The 20269-nt window shown below is 34.9% G+C and overlaps 1 protein-coding gene across 1 annotated transcript in view; it reads right to left on the minus strand.

The window, feature by feature from the left end:
- The window catches only part of LOC128999566 (probable aconitate hydratase, mitochondrial), a 51520-nt gene that overhangs the window by 18597 nt on the left and 12654 nt on the right, over window positions 1-20269 (minus strand). Inside the window, exons 2-15 of the mRNA XM_054426139.1 lie at window positions 18302-18456; window positions 15355-15428; window positions 12880-13031; window positions 11726-11851; window positions 10460-10618; window positions 7840-7990; window positions 6312-6484; window positions 5560-5689; window positions 5237-5394; window positions 4271-4529; window positions 4017-4096; window positions 2744-2869; window positions 1309-1406; window positions 812-908 (exon numbers count right to left, since the gene is read on the minus strand). Coding sequence (XP_054282114.1) covers window positions 812-908; window positions 1309-1406; window positions 2744-2869; window positions 4017-4096; window positions 4271-4529; window positions 5237-5394; window positions 5560-5689; window positions 6312-6484; window positions 7840-7990; window positions 10460-10618; window positions 11726-11851; window positions 12880-13031; window positions 15355-15428; window positions 18302-18456 — 1938 coding nt within the window. The remainder of the gene's footprint in view (window positions 1-811; window positions 909-1308; window positions 1407-2743; window positions 2870-4016; window positions 4097-4270; window positions 4530-5236; window positions 5395-5559; window positions 5690-6311; window positions 6485-7839; window positions 7991-10459; window positions 10619-11725; window positions 11852-12879; window positions 13032-15354; window positions 15429-18301; window positions 18457-20269) is intronic.

The raw sequence follows: 20269 nt of genomic DNA on the forward strand, positions 1-20269 counted from the left end.
AAAAATCCGGTTTTTATTTAACATAAAAACTAACATGTTCAACATGTTATGGTCCTTACAATTTGATAGTTTTTTCAATTTTTTAGAAATTTTGATTTTTAATGGGCATTTTCCCATAAATCCCATAAAATAACGGAAAAATAAGATTTTCCCAAAAACGCCCCGAACGATTTTGATAAAGATTTAGTATGTTATGGTCCTTTAAATGCTTAACAAAATGGTGCAAATTCCATTTCTGTAAAAATTACGGTTTAAAAGTTATTTTAAATTATGTTATTTTCCCATAAAAACCCCATAAAATAACGGAAAAATCGGATTTTTCCAAAAATGATTTGAACGATTTTGATAAAAATTTAGTATGCTATAGTCCTTTAAATTCTGAACAAAATTGTACAAATCCCATTTCCGTATATTTACTTTCACCGCTTACACATGATAAAGGTTGTTGACAAACTTATGGGAGAAAGTATGTGTCAGAATGCTGATACCGTTTATTTTTTTTGCTTTTTGTTTAATTTTTTTTGTCTAGTATCAGCTAGAACCCTGCAGGTTTAAGGAAAATAAAACATTGACTAAGGGGAAACTGTCCCTGGAGGAGATAATTAGGTTTTGTATAGCACCAGAAATGAATATAAGAATGATAAACAGCAAGATATGCATGTAAACCTAAGGATTTAAAAACCTCTTTTTAGTCCAAAAACATCTTTGGGCAGAGATGAGTTTATTTGTAATTGATGATCAGACCTTTTTAGATCATAGTTTATTCTTCGACAAACTGCAATTAACGTCGCTGGTGTGTATGTTTCTTTACCTTCTTGTAAGCACGCGCCACATCACAAACGGCTCCCCATTCTCCTGTGAGGCGGTTTTTGATCTTGTTTAGTTCACCGTTCTCTGCGTTTGTTGCACTAGAACAAATATTTTTTCAAAACAATTACTATAACTTCCTTAGCCTTTTGTGTAGTATTTATAGTATGAAGTTTTTAAGTTTTTAATATAATAACAACCTAGACAGACATGCTGAGCTTGAAAACATTTGCATTTTATTTCATCATTTTACTGGATGTCTTAAAACATCCCTTAAATGACAATTTGTGACTTTATAGTGAACTTCTGGTTCTAATTTTATTTTAAATGCAATTTTCCTACTACAATCAATAATTAGGAAAGATCCTTCAATTTCAGGAAGCACAAATCACTGAGAAGATTACACGAGTTACAAATGCTCTGTAGAGATTCTTTTGGTTTTTTAATGACTAATAATTGGTAAAAACCACTTTAAATTTGTATAGAATGTCTTTAACTCACGTGAGGAAGAGGTTATTAGAGATGTTGTCCAGATGTCCTCGGTACTTGAGCCATGGACCAGCCGCCGAGATGTGATCAGTTGTGCATTTGCCTTTGACCTATAGCAGACGATATATCGATATATTAACAACCTAAGTATACAATAGTATTATTTCTAGAGGCTATGCTATCCTCAAGTATTTATTCTGGTTTCCAACCATGAAAGAAATTTACTCAACAGAATGAGGAAAAAAGTCACAATTATTTTGGATAAATTCAAATCACACAAAACTAATACTTTAAATATTTTAGTAAAAAGACTCCCAGTAATATTACTGATGATTTTTAATGATAATTTGCTGTGCAGGGACCTAATTTCAGAGTATTTGATGTAAAACATTATATGTAATGTTTCTTTTTCTGAATGAATTGAATTATGTCATTAATACAATGCATTGAATGACATTGGTTTAAATTGGTTAGGTCAACTATTGATGAAGTCTTAAATACATTGTAACATTTTTCCAGCTGGTATTTAATAAAATCTCTTGGCTAAAGAAACAGTTGGAATTAATAAGGAGGCAAAGGAAGGTTGTCGTCTCACTCCTTTCTATAATTCTTATTCAGTTTAACCTTCAACTATTATTTAATATTTATACAACTAGACTTTCCATCACCATGTTAAAGTTGTCGCCAGTTCTAAAATCAAAATCGTTGTAGTTTATGTGAGCCACCAACAGATTGTGGTCATGTAAATTAGTAATTTCTGTCGATACACAAACTTGTTTACCAAGTAAAACTGATGGAATGACTTATTGTGATATATAAATTGTAGAAAAAGGAGGATAGCAGCTAGATTACCTTGAAAGTGTGGGTAGGCCATAGAACAAGTAGAAAAACACTATGCCATTGGCCAAAATGGACAGCAGCCATTTTGTAACTCTTTCTCTACACTTGACAAAGTCCCTTAGGGGACGAAATATTGTGTGCATAGTGTTTTTCTACTTGTTTTTCTACTTGTTCTATGGCCTACCCACACTTTCAAGGTAAGCTAGCTGCTATCCTCCTTTTTCTACAATTTAAAATCCTGGCCTAGAGCCTTTCCTTAAACAAAACTAACCTTATTGTGATATATAGCAACTATGACCCATCAACTATGTCAGCAACAAAAAATAAGGTAGAAAATATAATTTTAAACACATTCTGTGACTGGCTCTCTCAACTATATTTTTTTATAAAAAAATGGCAACAGCTGGTCCATATAGATGGGATGTCCACTTCAGTATCCAATAGTCAATAGTTTAACCCTCCGCCTCCAAGCATTTATTGTTGATTTATCGACTCTTGTTTTCAGCTAGCTTATGGAAACTTTCCACGCTTCCTCAGTTTCTGTATAAAACTCTAAAGGTTTAGTCAATAGGCCCTAAAGAAAAGATTAAGAGTTGAGTTTGCCTACCTTGATCAGAATGGTCATATCCTCCAAGTCTTTGCCGTTCCACACATCAAACGGCTCCAACAACTGCAGTCTCTGACTCTTGGGGTCAACATCCACCTTCAAAGAGGTACCTTCCTTGGGAGGAGCCTGACAACAAACACTACATAAGCAAATACTCATAAAATACCCTTTGCCTACAGTCACCCGACAAAGTGGGTTTCCTTATACAGATTATAGTCCAGAAAGCCTTACTTTGCGCACAGTTATTACTTTGGCACACACCAGTATTCCAACCAAACAACACAAAAAAGCGTGTTTTTATTAAGCACGTAATCCGTGTACGCTTGAAAATAAGTTGACAAGACTTAAAGATATTACTACTACGATCAGCTGGTGCAGCGTTTCCTGTTTAGTTCAATGTTTTGATTTAACCTAACCTAGAAACGCATTGTACAGTGATTGAAAGACTAATTGATTTATAGTAACTGTAGGAAAATATAATGCGTAACACGAGTGCAAACTGCCTTTGCTGCACTCGAGAAACTTTCCACACTCGCCTATGGCTTGTGCGTAAACATTTCTCTACTGTGCAGCAAAGTGCCACTTTGCCCACTAGTTTCACAAATAACTGTTCACCACACTATTTTGTTTTAAAGGACATTCCATCCATTGTTTTAGTCCGGAAAACAGCTGTTCGCCACCAGCTTAATCTATTGGGATTTCATTATGTACTACTGTACGGAATTTCACCAGACACCAGCTGATTATGATTAGCCTATTTTTTGTTATTAAATACCTCAGGTACCTATTTCATAAACCTAAAAAAAAATATCGAACCAGATAATATTAAATGAAATTTTTGTGCATAAAAATTACTGTATAATGGTGTTTAAACTCTCGACCTAAAAACAAAAATTAAGTTATTCTGTAAAATACAAAATACATACGGTACTTGTTTACGTTAAAGTTACTCACAAATCATTGTTCATACAAATTTTCATAGTTAATATTTCTAATTAGGTTTATATAAAGATATAATCACTCTTAAAGTTGGTAACAACATAACAGAACTCTTCAGTTTTTTTTCCATTGTTTCGTTAGATTAGAGAAGGAAGGTGAAAACTATCGTACGCCACTCATCAGAAATGTGTTTAGAGAGAGTTGAATGCAATCGATCAATTTGACCCACCAGTATGATTTTTCAACAAAAAACACAAACTCAGATGGCTAAGCCAATACGAACTTTAAAGTGGGTGCCATATTTTTTTTTGCAATTTTAAGATATTTTACTCACCTGGTAGGTGTCTACACCAGGGTCAAAGCCCTTGGGAGGAAGCTCAGGTCCAAATGGGTCAGACAGCTTGAACTCCTTACCTGTCAAGAAATCATTATGTTACTACACTCAACTCCCGATTAACTGTAATCATATTAATCTATCTTTTGTGTACAGACGATAGTATAATATTTTTGTGTATATTGTACCATTCTACACAGAACAGTCTTATCCCTCTATTCCCCAAAGGATTTACTTGTGTTTCTCCCACTCACCGTCCTTGCCCTTTAGTGAATGGCTGGTGGGGTCAAAGTCCAGACTGCCGGACACACACAGCGCGGTGACCAGCTCTGGCGAGGTGACAAATGCGTGTGTCGCGGGGTTGGCGTCATTGCGGCCGGTGAAGTTGCGGTTGTAGCTGTTGACAATGGTGTTCTTCTCTCCCTTCTTCACGTCCTTGCGGTCCCACTGGCCGATGCACGGGCCACAGGCATTGGCCAACACGGTGCCTCCAAATTGACGGAACGTCTCAGCCTAGGGGGACAAATTTAAAATGTAATCAATTTGTCAGTATTTAGAAATTGAATTATTAATATAAATAACTAGATCAATCACCACTAACCATTTTTTACATGTTTTTACTGTCTTGTGAGTCAACAGAATAAGAGTGAAATTATGTTTAAAATTTTATTAGACATACTTTTATTTACTTTCGGCAAAAATTTATAACATCAGATGATGACAACTCTTTTTTAATTGTCATTGCAAATGTAGGCCTATAGCCTAATTTTGTAATGTATCAAACTTTGACTTTGTCTATTGCATGATTGTAATGCTGAAGGACAATAAAAATATTCTGATTTCTGATTTAATGTAGGCCATGTACTACAATAGTCAAATACATAAAAATAGTTATAAATTTGTTGTTAGTAGAACATTAGTAAGCTAGAATATTAATCAATCAGAGCTTTGTAACAGTAATTCAAAACAAACAAAAACACTCAAAGCTTAAAGTTGATGTAAAATCTTAATCCAAGATTATCCAAGGTGTAGAGGCAAGACTAAGAATCCAAAAGCTACCCCATCAACTTGATTGCAACTCACATCAAACACAAAAAAGAGTAAATTGGCGGTGGTTAGAACTAGAGAACTCCTAAGCTACCTTCTAAGCACAATGTCAAGTTTCACAACATAAAATAATCAACAAAATTGAAAGTGCAAAAGTGCAAAACAAAGCTTACAATTCCGTCACGTTCAATAGTAGCTCGGACTTGTTCAGATCCCGGGGTGATGTTGAAGGGGATCTTAGACTTAAGTCCATGGTTCATCGCCTCCTTAGCAATGGCTGCACAACGAGCCATGTCCTCGTAGCTGGAGTTGGTGCAACTGCCAATCAGGCCTGCCAACATAAGGGGGTAAAAATTGTAAATTGAACAAAATCAACACATTAATCCTCACATTATTCTCTGTATGCAACAACAACCAAAGCTTTCTTTGCAGATATTTTACACAAGCATAAATCAGTCAACCACTTTTACTAACTCTTGCTTACTAGCCTACTAACCGACTCTGATGTCCAGGGGCCAGCCAGCCTTCTTAGCATTGTCTCCCAGCTTGGAGATGGGGTGAGCCAAGTCAGGGGTGAAAGGTCCATTGACATGGGGCTCCAGTGTGCTCAGGTCAATCTCAATCAGCTGTTGGATAGAGGAAGATAGTTAGAGTGGGAGAAACAAGCCAACCATGAACAGTAAACACAGTTTGGTTGTTATTAGTTATATTTCATTTACAAATAATATGTTAGTGATGTCATAAATTGTTAAATTGATTACACTACTACAAATTGGCAAAATTCAAAATACATTTTCACACCATAAATATTGGATCAAAATAATGAGAAATTGACAATCTAGCGTATCATTTGCTTGTGATGTTAATCATATACATACATCATAGACATCAATAATAGACAAGAGATGTTTAACACATTTGATACCAATGAAACCCAATCGGTTGTCAAGTTCTTGCACAAACACTTACATGTTGAAAACGCCAGTAGAATAATATCCTTAACATTTGAATCACATTTCACTTTCTAAGCAAATTCGATACAAAATTGGACTTTTTAAAACATTTTCTTATAATTCACCATACGATTAAGAGATGTTTCAAACAAAATTTACACTACAGAATATGAAATCGGCATACAAAATTCTACATTGTTGACTCAATCAGAAAATATTCTAATTGTCATGACAGTGCTACAAAGGTTTCAGGCAGTTACGACTCAAATTTCACCAACAGATTCACAAGACCCACCTGATCGTAAGGCGCCCCGTTATCAGGTGTCAGCAGATCTTTGTTCTTCTCAGCCAGAGCAGCAATGTCCGCTCGGCCTGTCGCCTTCAGGTAGTCACCCATCCGCTTGTTGAACGGAAACAGCGAGGTGGTCGCACCGATCTCAGCACCCATGTTGCAAATGGTTCCCATACCTGGGCAACATAGAGTAATGCGGATGAAAAATTATGTTTTAAGATTAGAGAGTTTTTTCTAAAATGTTTGTTGGATTTAATTTAAAAATAAAATTGAAGAATCGCTGATTTAGATATTTTCTGGGATTGCTATTTCTTTGTCTATTTGTCAATAGAATAATAAACATTACACATTATTCTACAGTAGAACTCCAACTGTCTACATCAATGGGAACAATTTTTTTTTCATTTGAAAAAAATAAATTGTAGGCTAGCCTATGTTTGGATTTATACAGACATTTGAGGTATTTTATAGAAAATAGGCTGAGTCAAGCCGAGCTTTGACCATTACGATTACAGAACTTTTCTGCTAAGATTTTGTGATTGAAAAATTCACGCTTTTGCCGTGATTGTAGGGAACAATAATTATGATTTTCATTGACCCCAAGAGACAAAGATCATGTCTACAAGACACAGGAAGATATTCAAAATTTTGCTGCAACTAAGGAAAAAGAAGTTTCCATGACCGTGTGAGATGATGATGATGATGATTGCTGTGGTTTTGAGTTTTTTTAAAATTCTTTTTAAATTTTGTGGATAGTCGGGGATTCGGATGGTTGGGGTTCGGATAGTTGGGGATTCGGATGGTTGGGGTTCGGATAGTTGGGGATTCGGATGTTTGGGGTTCGGATAGTTGGGGATTCGGATGTTTGGGGTTCGGATAGTGTGAGTTCTACTGGAATTTCTAAGCTAGTTAATCCTATTTTAAATTTGTGAATATTTCAAGAATGAGTATACAACTATTAACGGCCATTAATGGCGTGTTAACCATTGTTAACATTTACTTCACAAACTGTGCACCAGAGTCCCGCTAATCCAAACTAACTGAGACCTGACCCTATTTGGATCACCTGGATCAGCTGGAAGTGCTTGCAAATTTTTATAACAAATATAAAACAATGTATTTTTATGACTGAAATTGGCTCTTGCATTAACACTGTGAGCGTCTCCCACGATTACAAAAATATAGTGACAATTTCCTTGTAATCAGGGCAACATGTTATTGCCTTCCTGTGATCAAAAATATTTGTGACAATCACCACATTTACACACCCTCCCTTAGGTTTCCGTCTAGCTTTTTACATAAGAGGCCTGAGAGTACTCTGTAACCCCCCGTAGACAGGGAGGGGGGCACAGGGGTCCTCATTGGGAAAATGTTTAAAAATTAGGTACAAAGTTGTTGATTTAACGCAGTTCTGTTCCCAAATTTGATTTGCCAATTTTATGGTTTTACTGCAAAATTAAGCTCAAGTCCATCACACTCTAGTTATAACAAATACACGATAGTGATGTACCAAGGTATTTTATGTACTCACCAGTACAGGAGATGTTGTCTACACCAGGACCGTGGTACTCTATGATGGCTCCAGTACCTCCCTTGACAGTCAGGATACCAGCCACCTTGAGGATGATGTCCTTGGGAGACGTCCATCCCTTCATCTGACCAGTCAGCTTCACACCAATCACCTGTGAAGAAAAATTAACTATAGACGGGTTGGTTTTGTGGTACACAACACAAACACACGTAATCATCAGTAATCAAGTGAATCAGTTGTGCCAAAGAGAAGTAAGAAACAGGGGATACATTCAATGTCCCCTTCCACTCTCCTTTCCCCCTTTGCCATCACATTCTACAGCGCTCACGCAGTAGGAAGACCCTGTGTGCTACAACTGTGGTACAAAAATATGCTTATGGCCATTGCCGTTCTGACTCTTCCTTGCTTGAAACTAGTACATTTCCGCCCCAACATACCAGAGCTACAGGCGCACGGTTGTCCCATAAGCTTGTATTCTCTGTATCTTACTTCTCTGTGGTTGTACACCATTTCACATTCACTTTGGTGCAGTACCAAGTGTCCATAAGCCACATAAGCAGGCATGAAACAATAATTTGTTTGCTCAAATATCAATAAAAACCCAAAAAATACTCGAAAATTGAATTTTAGTCATTTTGAGCCCGACCCAAAAATTACCCGGACTCAAAGTGATCTTTTCAGTTCTGACCCGAACCCACTAAAACTTAATATTTCACTACCCGCAGACCCCTAATACAATTGCAGTTAACAACCCTTTATACACCTAATTTTTAAGTTGCCAAACTAAAATGTAATTTATTAGCGAATTTCCCATATAGGGAATAAGCTATTACCGTAGTACTCATGGTAAGACCTGGACCCGAGACCGATCTAATTTTTCATTTTGAGGTCCCTAGAGGCCAAAAACACCATCCGTTCAAATTCATATATATATATTTATATATATATTTATATATATATATTTATATATATATTTTATATATATATATATATATATATATATATGTGTCCGTTAGCGCGATAACTCGAGCAAAAATGATCCGATTTTGATGAAATTTGGTACAAACGTGTAAACCTACGTTTATTCGAACGAGTTCGCGATCCAGCATAATCGGACCATGGGAACGGGGGTTTATGGGGGGTTTTATGGGGTAAAAATGGGTTTTTCCCATTTTTCAACCTAAAAACAAAAAAATTTGCGATTTCTTTCTAAACCGTTTTGTAGAGCTTAAAAAAATAAATAATTTAGTATATTGAAGCGCTGTTGTATGCCAAACGGTCACGGAGAAAATTCAAAAATAGTGTAATTAAAAATTCCCATGTTATTCTTATGGAGAAAATGAAAATTGTTGTAGTTTACTTGTTTATGGGTATATATTGATAAAATTTGGCAAATTTATTTATTTCATCCTATACTATTGACGTATGGTCAAAAAACACTTTTTACCTTCCCCGTAGCAGCAAACCTAAGCACTGGTTAAATCTAATGTTATTTAAATAGGGAATAATATGTCTTATTTATGGAAATATTTTAGTAAAAATGTAATCAGACGAGTTGAAATTCGCTTAGTCTGCAGGTTTGCTGCGGCGGGGGTATTGTAAACTAAAGCATCTTTAATATCCCCATCAATTATCATCATCAAACACATTCTTCAGAGTATAACACTTGTACTCTTATATCTACATGACAGCAGCTAAACAAACTTATCTTATCACTCCAAGGCTGTGAAAATCTACTTTATTACTTTCACTTAAAACTTTTCCTCTTGTCAACCAAGTCCAAGTGTCTCATCTACATCTTGGAGATAACTGACAGGTTAAGAGTTCAAAGACTTAAGGATAAACATAATATGCCCAAATCTAACATTTAACTGAGAGGAAAAAATAATGTTTTTATAAATACAGAGCATGATGTACAAAACCTAAATCCTTACCAATGAAATTATGTGCGTTAATGGGTTTAGTGTAGTGTAAATATACTATTGATTTTACACTATTTGTTTATTTATTGTTACAACAATATAATGGATTTTTTGTGTTCATTTTCATTTATAGTAGTTTTAATTTAGAGTCTTGTGGTGAATATAATAACAGTCAATTATGTTTTATAGGCTACCTTTTTTGTCGTCAATTGTAAATTTACTGATCAAATAACTAGTTTGGAATGTCATTGAACCATTCTCAAATCTGATTGAATAACAAATATATTTACCATAAATTATTGTATCAATCGTATTTACTCTGGACAGAACAAAAATTACGATAATTAGCATATTTCCTGCAAATTAGGTGAAACCTAAAACACCACAGGGTTGGTTGTATTGCCTTCTGCGTACAAGAATTTCTGACTAAATTTGACGATATTAAAAAAGAATGTGGAGAAGTTTACCATATTGCCGTGACCACAGAATATGTTGTCAATTTCGCTGTGACCGCCTAAATTCGGTTTTCGCAGTGAAATTTCAAAATTATCGCATAATTGTTTATTTTTCCTTATACAATAAAATTCGAGCATAGTTCCTAGATTTATTTTCCTAGACCTCTTAGGTCTGTGGCCACCCTTATTTTTTAGAATTGCAATGCTACTCTACAATACCAGCCCTGATTCACAATCACCTACCTTAGGACACTTGAGCTCCCAGGGTATGTCAGCCATGACGTCCACAGCGTCTGCTCCTCCCACTCCGATACACAGGCCTCCCAGACCTCCACCATTGGGAGTGTGAGAGTCTGTACCAATCATCAACAGACCGGGGAAAGCGTAGTTCTCCAGGATGATCTGAAACATGTGAGAATGATCATGATTATTTTTACTTAATCTCTGTAAGTAACTAACCATAGGTTGATATTGGTCTTGCTCTCAAATTCCACCAATTAAATACAGTAGAACCTCCGGAAACTGAAAAGCTTTTAATTAAAACACAAATTAACTGAAAAAAAATCCAAAGGAAATAAAAACACTGAAATGCGGCTAAGACAAAGAAAAAAAACAAAGGACTGATGATGAAGGGTAGCAGAGACTTTGAGATTAAGTCTGTTGACTGCTACACAATGCAAACTGGTAACACACTACCACCCTACACTGTGATTTACATCTGACTGCTAGACGGAAACAGACACAAGCCGCTACTTCATAACTACGTAAACAAATTGCACCATGAAAACGTATTTAAAATTGAATAGTTGATCTACATGTACAAATATATTTGAGTATAGGATTATTTGGCCTTTGTCTCAATCAAAAGTGTAATATACCTTAAAATGCGATAGTTATGTTATTATATAATATTCTAATCACTTTAAATCTTTTACCTGCGACCGTCTTTTTAAGTAGCCGTTTCAGTTCAGTTCTTAGAATTGAAAAGTTTCAAATAACAGCATTGTTTGGTTTCATAACAGCATAGTTTTACCTAACAACACGGGTAATGGACCAATGAGGTTCAACAATAATTGAGAGAGAAGTAATATTGTAATGATTCGAACTTCAACTAATCAGCTGTTCAGGCCAATTTAATTGTTGAGTGATGCAATTAGTGTTTGGTACATTGTTTTGTTGCATCACTGTCAGTTGCAATGAGAGGTTGTAAACGAAAACATAACCTCTCTTAGAAGTTATGAGTAGTGATTTTTAGTGATTAAAACAATGTTGTAGGTAAAGTAGTGTACGCAACTAGCGTAAATAGTGTTAGACACTCGTAGCAGTTTTCAAGGCACTTGCCAAGGCTCGTACCTTAAATTTTCTGCTTGTGTTGTTAACACTATCTTCAAGCAATCGTTGCGTAAACTACTATAAATTCTGAATACATGAATAAGATATACATACTAACTTTTGAATTAGTGACTAAAAAAGTTTAGAGATGATTGAAATACAACATCTGTCACCTACCTGATGAATGATACCAGATCCCGGATGCCAGAAGCCGAGACCATACTTGGCTCCAGCAGACCGCAGAAAGTCGTAAACTTCTTTGTTCACTTCCTTAGCTGTAGCCAAGTCTTCCACTCCACCAACCTAAGAATATTGCAATTCAATAACTGGACTTGCCATTGATATAATGTCTTTTCAGTACTTAAGGCTAGTATAATAAAAAAAGCAATATTACAGTAATCTGGGTGATTTTAACAAACATGTACGATAGCCAATGTAACTTTACATTATTATCAGATAGGATATGTTACTGAGCTGGAACTAAGTGGAAAAACTACTTTACTTAACAGGTACACCAAATTATAACAAAATCTAGATTGCTCATATTTGTGAATTCAGACTAAACTACCTGAAGTTATGTTAGGTTACGCTAGAATTGAGTGGAAAACTATATTTCCAACAGGAGAGTGGATGAAAAGACTGAACCCGAAGTGATAACACAATTAATCTGAGATTAAAGAAACAACTAAAGACAGTTATTAGCCTACCAGAAGGGTAGATCACTTGGGGCAGAATGTATTGGTGACAGATTTACCAAATGTGATTCAAAATTAAATCCTGGATAGCCAATTTAGAATTTTTACTACAGTATTTGAGTGGCACAGGTTAGGCTAGTTTGTTCAAGGAAACGCCCTAGACCAGGATTTTGAATTGTAGAATATAGAGGGATAGCAGCTAGCTTATCGTAGGAGAAAAAGTAAAGGTATGCCGTAGAACAGAACACACCGAAGACACATAAACCGTTTCGTCTCTTGGGGAGACTTTATCAAGTGAAGAGAAAGGAAACAGTGTTTGACAAGCAGAGGTTAGGGTACGTTACCTGGGCAGGATCAAGTGGTTGCAGTGGACCGGTGAAATATTAGCCTGCTAGAAGGACTTTTAGACCTGGGATTTAGTCTAATGACAAACAATTTAAACAAAGGCTACCAACCATTGAAATTATCGGGACAAAAAAATCAAACTATCCAAATTCGATGCTTGCAAGTCAAAGCACAAGTCATAAGTACATATGATAAGCATATTATGTAGTTACGCCTCTTTTTTTTGGCAAGCAACAAATTTTAAGTGGATTTAAATGTAAAATATTTAAAGCAGAGGTTTGGGTAAGTTACCTGGGCAAGGATCAAATGGTCACAATGGATGGTGGATGGTACCGCGACCTTGGGCAGCCCTGAGGAGATGAACTGCAACATGGCCATCTGGGCAGTGGCATCCTGCATGGCCACTCTGTCTGGCCGCAGTCGCAGGTACGACTTGCCTCTCTCTGTACAGTGTACAGTAACGTTAATACTCTACAGTGTTTGGTATATAGACAATGGTATTGATTATCCGACCTCCTTGCGGAGGATCCGAGTACCATCAAATCAGATATTGTTTCTATTTGGTACCTCTTTTTCCACCCGTCTGTATTTTGGTAGATAAGGACCAGGATTTAGACAACTGTAGGTCTACTAGCTAGACTGTAGTTTCAGTTTCTGATTGTTTAAGCAAGCTGCATATTACACAAGGAACAGAAATGTATTGCTTTGTCTTTTCTGTGATTGTGATGATGGTTTAAAAATAGCTTTCAAACCTAGTGGTTATATTGAGAGACAAACTTAATACACAAAATATGTTTTTTATTTATTTCCATGCTTTAAAGACTTGTTGCAGGTGGTTTATGTCAGATAATTGAGAATCTGTATGTAATTTATTCAGGCCCAAAGCTTTGAATATTACAAACAGTTTCACACATTATACCATTACCAAACTGCAAAATAAATTAATACACCCGCCGAACATTGCAAACGACATATTTTGTGAAATTGTGTTTTTTTAAGAACAATGAGATGCAAATTACATTCTCTACTGTGTGTGATGTGTTTGCAGCACATACAAGCGATTGACTGTGTGGGAATCTGGCTGTGTTGGCACTGACGTGGCCAGAAAGTTCTAGTATTTTCTAAAATGTTCGCTTTTGTGATTTGCAAAATTGTTCGGCAGTGCTATTCAAATAAAATGTTCGCTAAAACTCTAATGAACTATGCTTGGAACGTGAAGAGACAAAATCACTAACTTTTGAAATACATTATTTTAACCCTAGAACGGCCACATAAAGTGTTTCTGTAGGGCCAGGCAGTTTTTGCCTTCCGTGCAGCGTTTTACTCTGACAGTTGTAAAACCCTTATTTATTTAGCAAAACATATAATATTTTATACCATCAGATTCGGGACATTCTATAGAATATAAATATACCAATCAAATATAAAAATCTAGTTCATAAAAATAAATTTTTGTAACAAAAAACAAAAATCCTAAATTTACAAAAACAAAATTTCAAAAGTATGGACGCACAAAAAATCAAATTTCTTTTCTTTTCATAAATTCAAGATATACAAATTGTTTTACTTTGATTTCCCTACATAAATATATCAAAACATTTGAAACTACTATAAAACATTTTGAGTTATGTTCAAAAGTGTAAAACTCTGCACTTTTTCTGAATTTTACAATACTTATATACTTTTTAGGCCTACTTTTAGAAATATATCAAAAACATGAAAACAACACATATTTTCTGTTAGGGAAGTAAACAAGGAACCAAAAAATTACAAATTACTCTTCCTTTCTTGATTATAATGGACGATTGTTGCTGTTTACCATAACAAAAAAGATCTATTTAGCAAAATAATAAAACTTGTATAGCCTACTAGGTAACCATAGAATCAAAAATAAATGTTTTAGTTTATAAACCAACAGCTGCACGCACCCAAATAATGAAAACATCTGACCGCGGCGCGACAGGTGTTTAGACATTGCATCAGTTTGACCAAAAAGAAAAACAAAAATATCACTGAAGGAAACTTTCAATTATAGTAAGTTCGAAAGAGGATTTCTTCCCCTTTATTTTCATATGTTTCTTTTTTTCCTCGTCAAAATACATGCAGAGTAATAAATAGTTTTCCAAAAGACTAAAAAAGTCGTTTGGCCATATAGAAAACTCTTACGCAATTTGTTTATAGAGGCTTTGTAAAAAAATCACAGCTTGTAAACTAAAAATGCTAGAACAAATCTATCAACGGACAGAATGTAGAGAAATAATCCCTGGATTCAGTGGTACTAATCAAAATGATCTACGACGTAGAATAGCTTTGCTACGTATTTTAGAAAATGGCTGATTATGCCCTTGCTGCCCGATCGATAAAGCCCGCGAGGCGCGAAACTCAAATATGTGTTATGTTTATTTACTTTTCCTGCGTTATTAGTTGACGTAAATGTGTATATAATGTATGGAAATTGTAGCTCATTTGATTGTCTTTCCAATGGTATAATCCGTGTTGTGATTACTGCATATTATCAGTTCCAAATATATGCTAGAAAAAAAGTCTGTAGCAAACGACTAAAAAAGTCGTTTGGCCGTTCTAGGGTTAATTACAACTCTCATGAAAATCAGTGTTTCAATGTAAAACTATTAACATAATACATACCATACCATATTCCCATTTATGACCATAAAATTGTGTCAGAAGGTTGTGGATTCAAAAATATAAATCTGAACATTCAATATTACATAACTCCAGTAACAGTAGCTCTGTTTTGACACTTACCAATCTCTTGTCCCTTAGGGTCATCAAGATGAGAGTATAGCACCTTCTCAGACAAAGTAAGAGGCCTGTTCAACCTGAAACGAACATACCACTTTATGTAGAGCATTCAGCTATCTATTAGAAGAAATAATGACAGGTTGGCCTTATAACAGGAAAAAATTACTTAAATTGTGGCAGTCAATTATCTTTTGACAAATTTTGCTACAGGGAGGAAGCTATTACCGTAGGCGGCACAGTAAAACAGTCTCAGGACCCATTTGCTTTTTGTTTAGTTTAATGTCTCCAGAGACCAAAAACACCATCCATTCAAATTCATATATTTGTCCATTACTGCGACAACTTGAGTAAACATCATCAGATTCTGGTAAAATGCTGTACAGACCTAGACATTAATTTTAACAAGTTATCAAACCTGTATGATTGGACTATAAGATCAGGGGTTGGGATGAAAATTGGGGTTTCCCATTTTTCACCCTCAAATTATAAAACTTGGCAGTTTATTTCTAAACCATTTTGTAGAGCTAAAAAACAAATAATTTAGTACATTGAGGAGTTGTTGTACCTAATGGTAACAGAAAATATTCCAAAAAACTATAAATTTAAAACTTCCATGTACATCTTATGGGAAATATATAAATTGCTGTAGTTAACTTGTTTATAGATTAATTATTTCTTTTTAGGTCTTACCATGAGATTTACAGCATAGCTTATTCCCTATGAAAAATTCAACTCTTGAAATATATTTGTAATTTAAACAGGTAAAAACCAATATGTATCTCAAACTTTGCTGTATTTGTATTTAGTAGCTTAAATATTATAGCAGTCATGATAGATGTACTTATTACTTTGCAATGTTGGCATATAGCCTGATTGTTTTTACTTAATTAGCAGCAGAGTAAAGAATTGCTTCCTAGGGTTTCACAATATACATGCAGAATTCAACACAAACATGCTTGATTCACAGAGTCAGATAACCTATTGGTCCAAGTCTAGTTTTTATCATAATCCAAACGTATTCACTTCCTCAAATAGGGCACTGTTACAGCTTGCCTGCAACATTTAATTTCAAAGGATTATGAAACAAATATGATACAAAGTGTCGTGAAATCAAAGAAAAATATTGGGTCAACGTTATTGTTTTTTCTTTTCTTATCTTGTTAAAAAGTTTATTTTTAATTTAGTCAGTAGGAATAGTAGTGTAATTAAATATATTGTTTAAGAACTCTGGTAAAGGAAAGTAACAAAGTTGTGTACCTATGCCTTAATAGGCACACAACACACATGTATCGGTATTGTAAATTGGTATGTCATGGTACAATGTTAAATTTCACTATTAATTTCACAATTTTTCAAATTAAGACAGAATTTCTATTTTTACAAAATATCAGCTGACTCCGCAGATGGAAGAGAGAGGAAGACATAATCACGTTACAAAGTGCAAAGCATCAACTTACACAACAGATCACGTTTATAAATACTGACAGGATTAGAAAAAGTTATTGGGAAAACCGCCATTGATCTTTACTTGTTAATTTTATATTCATTCATTGGAATTATTGTAAAATTTAAATAACCTGTCAGATTAAAATGTTTATTTATTTAAATGATCCCTGTTTAAAATCAATTAAAGAAATTATACTTAGTAAAGTAGTTGCAGTGTTCAGATAAATTACTTTTTCATTTAAAATAGTCAAGTCTCGAAATTTCGGGAAATTTTCGGGAAATTTTAAATCTCGTTACACGAGACAAGATTTCTTTTTGGCCGAGATTTTTATCAAGACAAGAATTATAAAAAAAAAAAAAAAAATTAAAAACGCCTGCAGAAAGTCAATGTAATACCCGCAATACAGGAGCGTGTTGTAGTTGCGTTTCCTTTGCGAAGGTGTTCTTATTGAATTAATTCTTCAAATGTAAATATTACTTTAATAATTATTTTAATAACATTTGAGAAGTTTTGATAAGTGTTAGCAGTGAGAGGAATGATTTATTTTATTTTAGGATAAGTTGAACTCTATCCTAACTGATATCACTATTTTTCCTAATTGTAGGCATTTTTAATAAGTTAGGCGTGATTAATAAAAAAATGATATGCTGATGTTTTTTAATAAAAGATTGTAAATATTCTTGTGCCTATTATCATTATTTTTGTATTTAAACAGTCATCTAACAATGTTACAAAATCAGGTAAAAATTCCAAACGTGCATATCCCGTTGTGTATGAAAAGGGAAATCCCGTCTCAATCTCGTCTCGAAATTTTATGAGAAATAAAAAATCTCGTCTCGTCTCGTCTCAAACTAAAAATCCAATCTCTTCAATCCCTAATTTAAAATATGAATTCTCTTGGAAGGTTTATTGATAGAAGGATTATAATATTTTAAAATCAAATAACAGTAATTATTTTGCTATTTCAATTCAGAACTAATTTTGTTAATTTATATTATCATCTTGATTACTATTTTATTTTTTATATCCTGATAATTTTAACTCTGACAATGCACCTATTCTGTATGTAACACATGTAAAGAATGTTATGTGCAAATAAAATATGTCTATGTCTATGTCTATTGTCGTGCTGTATAGGTATTAAAATATAATTTAATTGTTCAAAAGGGATTGAATGTGTGATTTTTAAGTCTGAATACCATAGTTGAGTAGTTATAGTGCTCACATTCAAACTAAAGGCTGCTAATTTAATTCCCAAGCGTTGATTCTTCGCCCAGACTTTTTGTCGTTGAGCTATCAACGTATAATGCCATCTAAAAAAATGTCGACACTACATAGCTACAAGGTTAAGCTTTGAACTATTCCGTAACTAAAAAGATAAATGATGGGCCTAGGAAAAACCCAAACAAAATCAGTTTATTTTTAAAAAAAATTACACAAAAGGTTTAAACAAAAACCAACATGTTATTCAGGCGATTAAATCAAACATGCACTAAGACATACCTTTTCTTAATAATGCCAAGGTTCTGATTCAGTTTCTCGTAGGGCATGTAGCGGTCAGTGTCGAACTTGGACATGGCCACCTTGGCTGCGGCGGACACTAGCGGAGAGACGTGGAAACATCTCCGCTGAGCCTCCAGCATTAACCCCCATCGGCCCTGCACATACATACACTGATATATATATATATACTACATGCCTAAAGACGAGGAGTCAGTTACACAGATTTCAGAAATATGGGGTCTACTGGATGAAGGTTTATATATCTTCTAAACCCCATTTTGAGATTAAAATTTCAACTAGCATTTAATTTAATGCAGAAAATAGTATACCACTACAGCACTAAAGTCTTATAATACCTCTAGAAATCATGGTTATCCTATTTGCTACAAATCAAATCATGTTCCGTGATATTTCCTTTTAATTTCAATCCATCTGATTATTTGGTGCAAGGCTCTTGACCCAGTCTCTTGATAATCTGGTTAAGGGGCAACTAGTAGGCCAGGTTCAAGAAAAGGCCAAACCATCTAGAGACCACTTAGTAGAGAGAATTTCAGACAGCTTCTGGCAAAAAGTACTGACTTAGCAAATTATATCAGTAAAAACCCTGTTGATTTAACAAAGCATTTAAATAGGGTCTTCAGTTGAAAAAATGACCACTACAAAACTCAAACAGTCTGGTTCCAGCAAACTCGACAAATTAACTAAGTGATGTGGGTCTGATGTAAGCATTGTGCTTAGGCTTAGGACTTTGGTGTTATACTTTGTCTAACTCAAGTTGGCCGATGGACCCGGGACTATAAGGGTCGCCATAGATCTTGACCGATGAATCGGCACTACTAGCCATCCTACAAGTTTTCAACAAGCTATCGTCGGACCAGTGATAAGGGTCGGGTCGTAAAGCCGCCTATTGTCCACCACGGAGGGCGGCTCGACCCTCATTAGTGCCGCTCGGTCGCACTCATTAAGGAATCTGATACCATAAAATAATTCTCTTAAGGAATAAAAATAGTTGAGAATAATTGTGATAATGAGATTTACCTTGAAATTTCGAGTATTTTTATGTAAAATTTGGAGTAAATCGGCCAATTTTCACATATTAATTTTTCTCTAAAGAGGTATGTTTAACCAATTGCCGAGTTGAGTCAATATTTACAACAAATGACTTGAAATTTAAAGACGATAAAAAACTGTTTAAATGTTATTTTTGGAGTTTATATAGGTGCGTTCGAGCCCAATTCAATGCAACTCAAGTATTAGTACGTCCAGTAATATCTCATTGTGAAAAACGGTCATGGCGTAAAAAAATTAACAAGTACACTAACAATGTTAATAACATCAATATGGTCATTACTTACATCAATTAATTTCCGGACTTCAAATTTACAATTCCTCTATCCCAGAAAGATCCATCTCTTCTCCTTCAGATGGTTCATCTGCACCTTCACTGTCCTCACTGTCACTTTGTCCTAAATCAACAATAACAGCATCATGGAACTCGTCAATTAATTGTTCTCTCTCAAAATACTGATCTTCAATACTTTTCACGTGACTGCAGCACTTTTCCCACTCACTGGCGCCGATTTCAGATACCTTCGCTTCAACTAATCTCATAATACTGTTCATGTTAAACTGAGTGTTGCGTTCAGCTACATAACCCTTGATCTGAGACCAGATGAGTTCGATGGCATTCAGGTCAGGGTGATACGGAGGCAGACGAAGAACCGTATGACCACTGTCATTCCCCTCTAAGATTTCGTCTAGACTGTATCTCGTTGGTGGTTTATTTTGCTGGATTAGGTTGAGAAGCTCTGCCTTAAACATTGTTGGTGTGAAATCTATGTTGTGTTGAGTCAACCATGCCTGCATGTCCGCCTTTAGAGAACTTTTTGTGGGGATTTTATCCAGTGTCACATTGTGATAAGAGGCATTATCAATAATAATTACCGATCTTGGTTTCAGATTTGGCAA

This window comes from Macrosteles quadrilineatus, unplaced genomic scaffold (assembly GCF_028750875.1).
Source record: "Macrosteles quadrilineatus isolate MER2022 unplaced genomic scaffold, UCM_ALF_1.0 Scaffold_8__2_contigs__length_117827958, whole genome shotgun sequence".
NCBI classification, from domain to species: Eukaryota; Metazoa; Arthropoda; class Insecta; order Hemiptera; family Cicadellidae; genus Macrosteles; species Macrosteles quadrilineatus.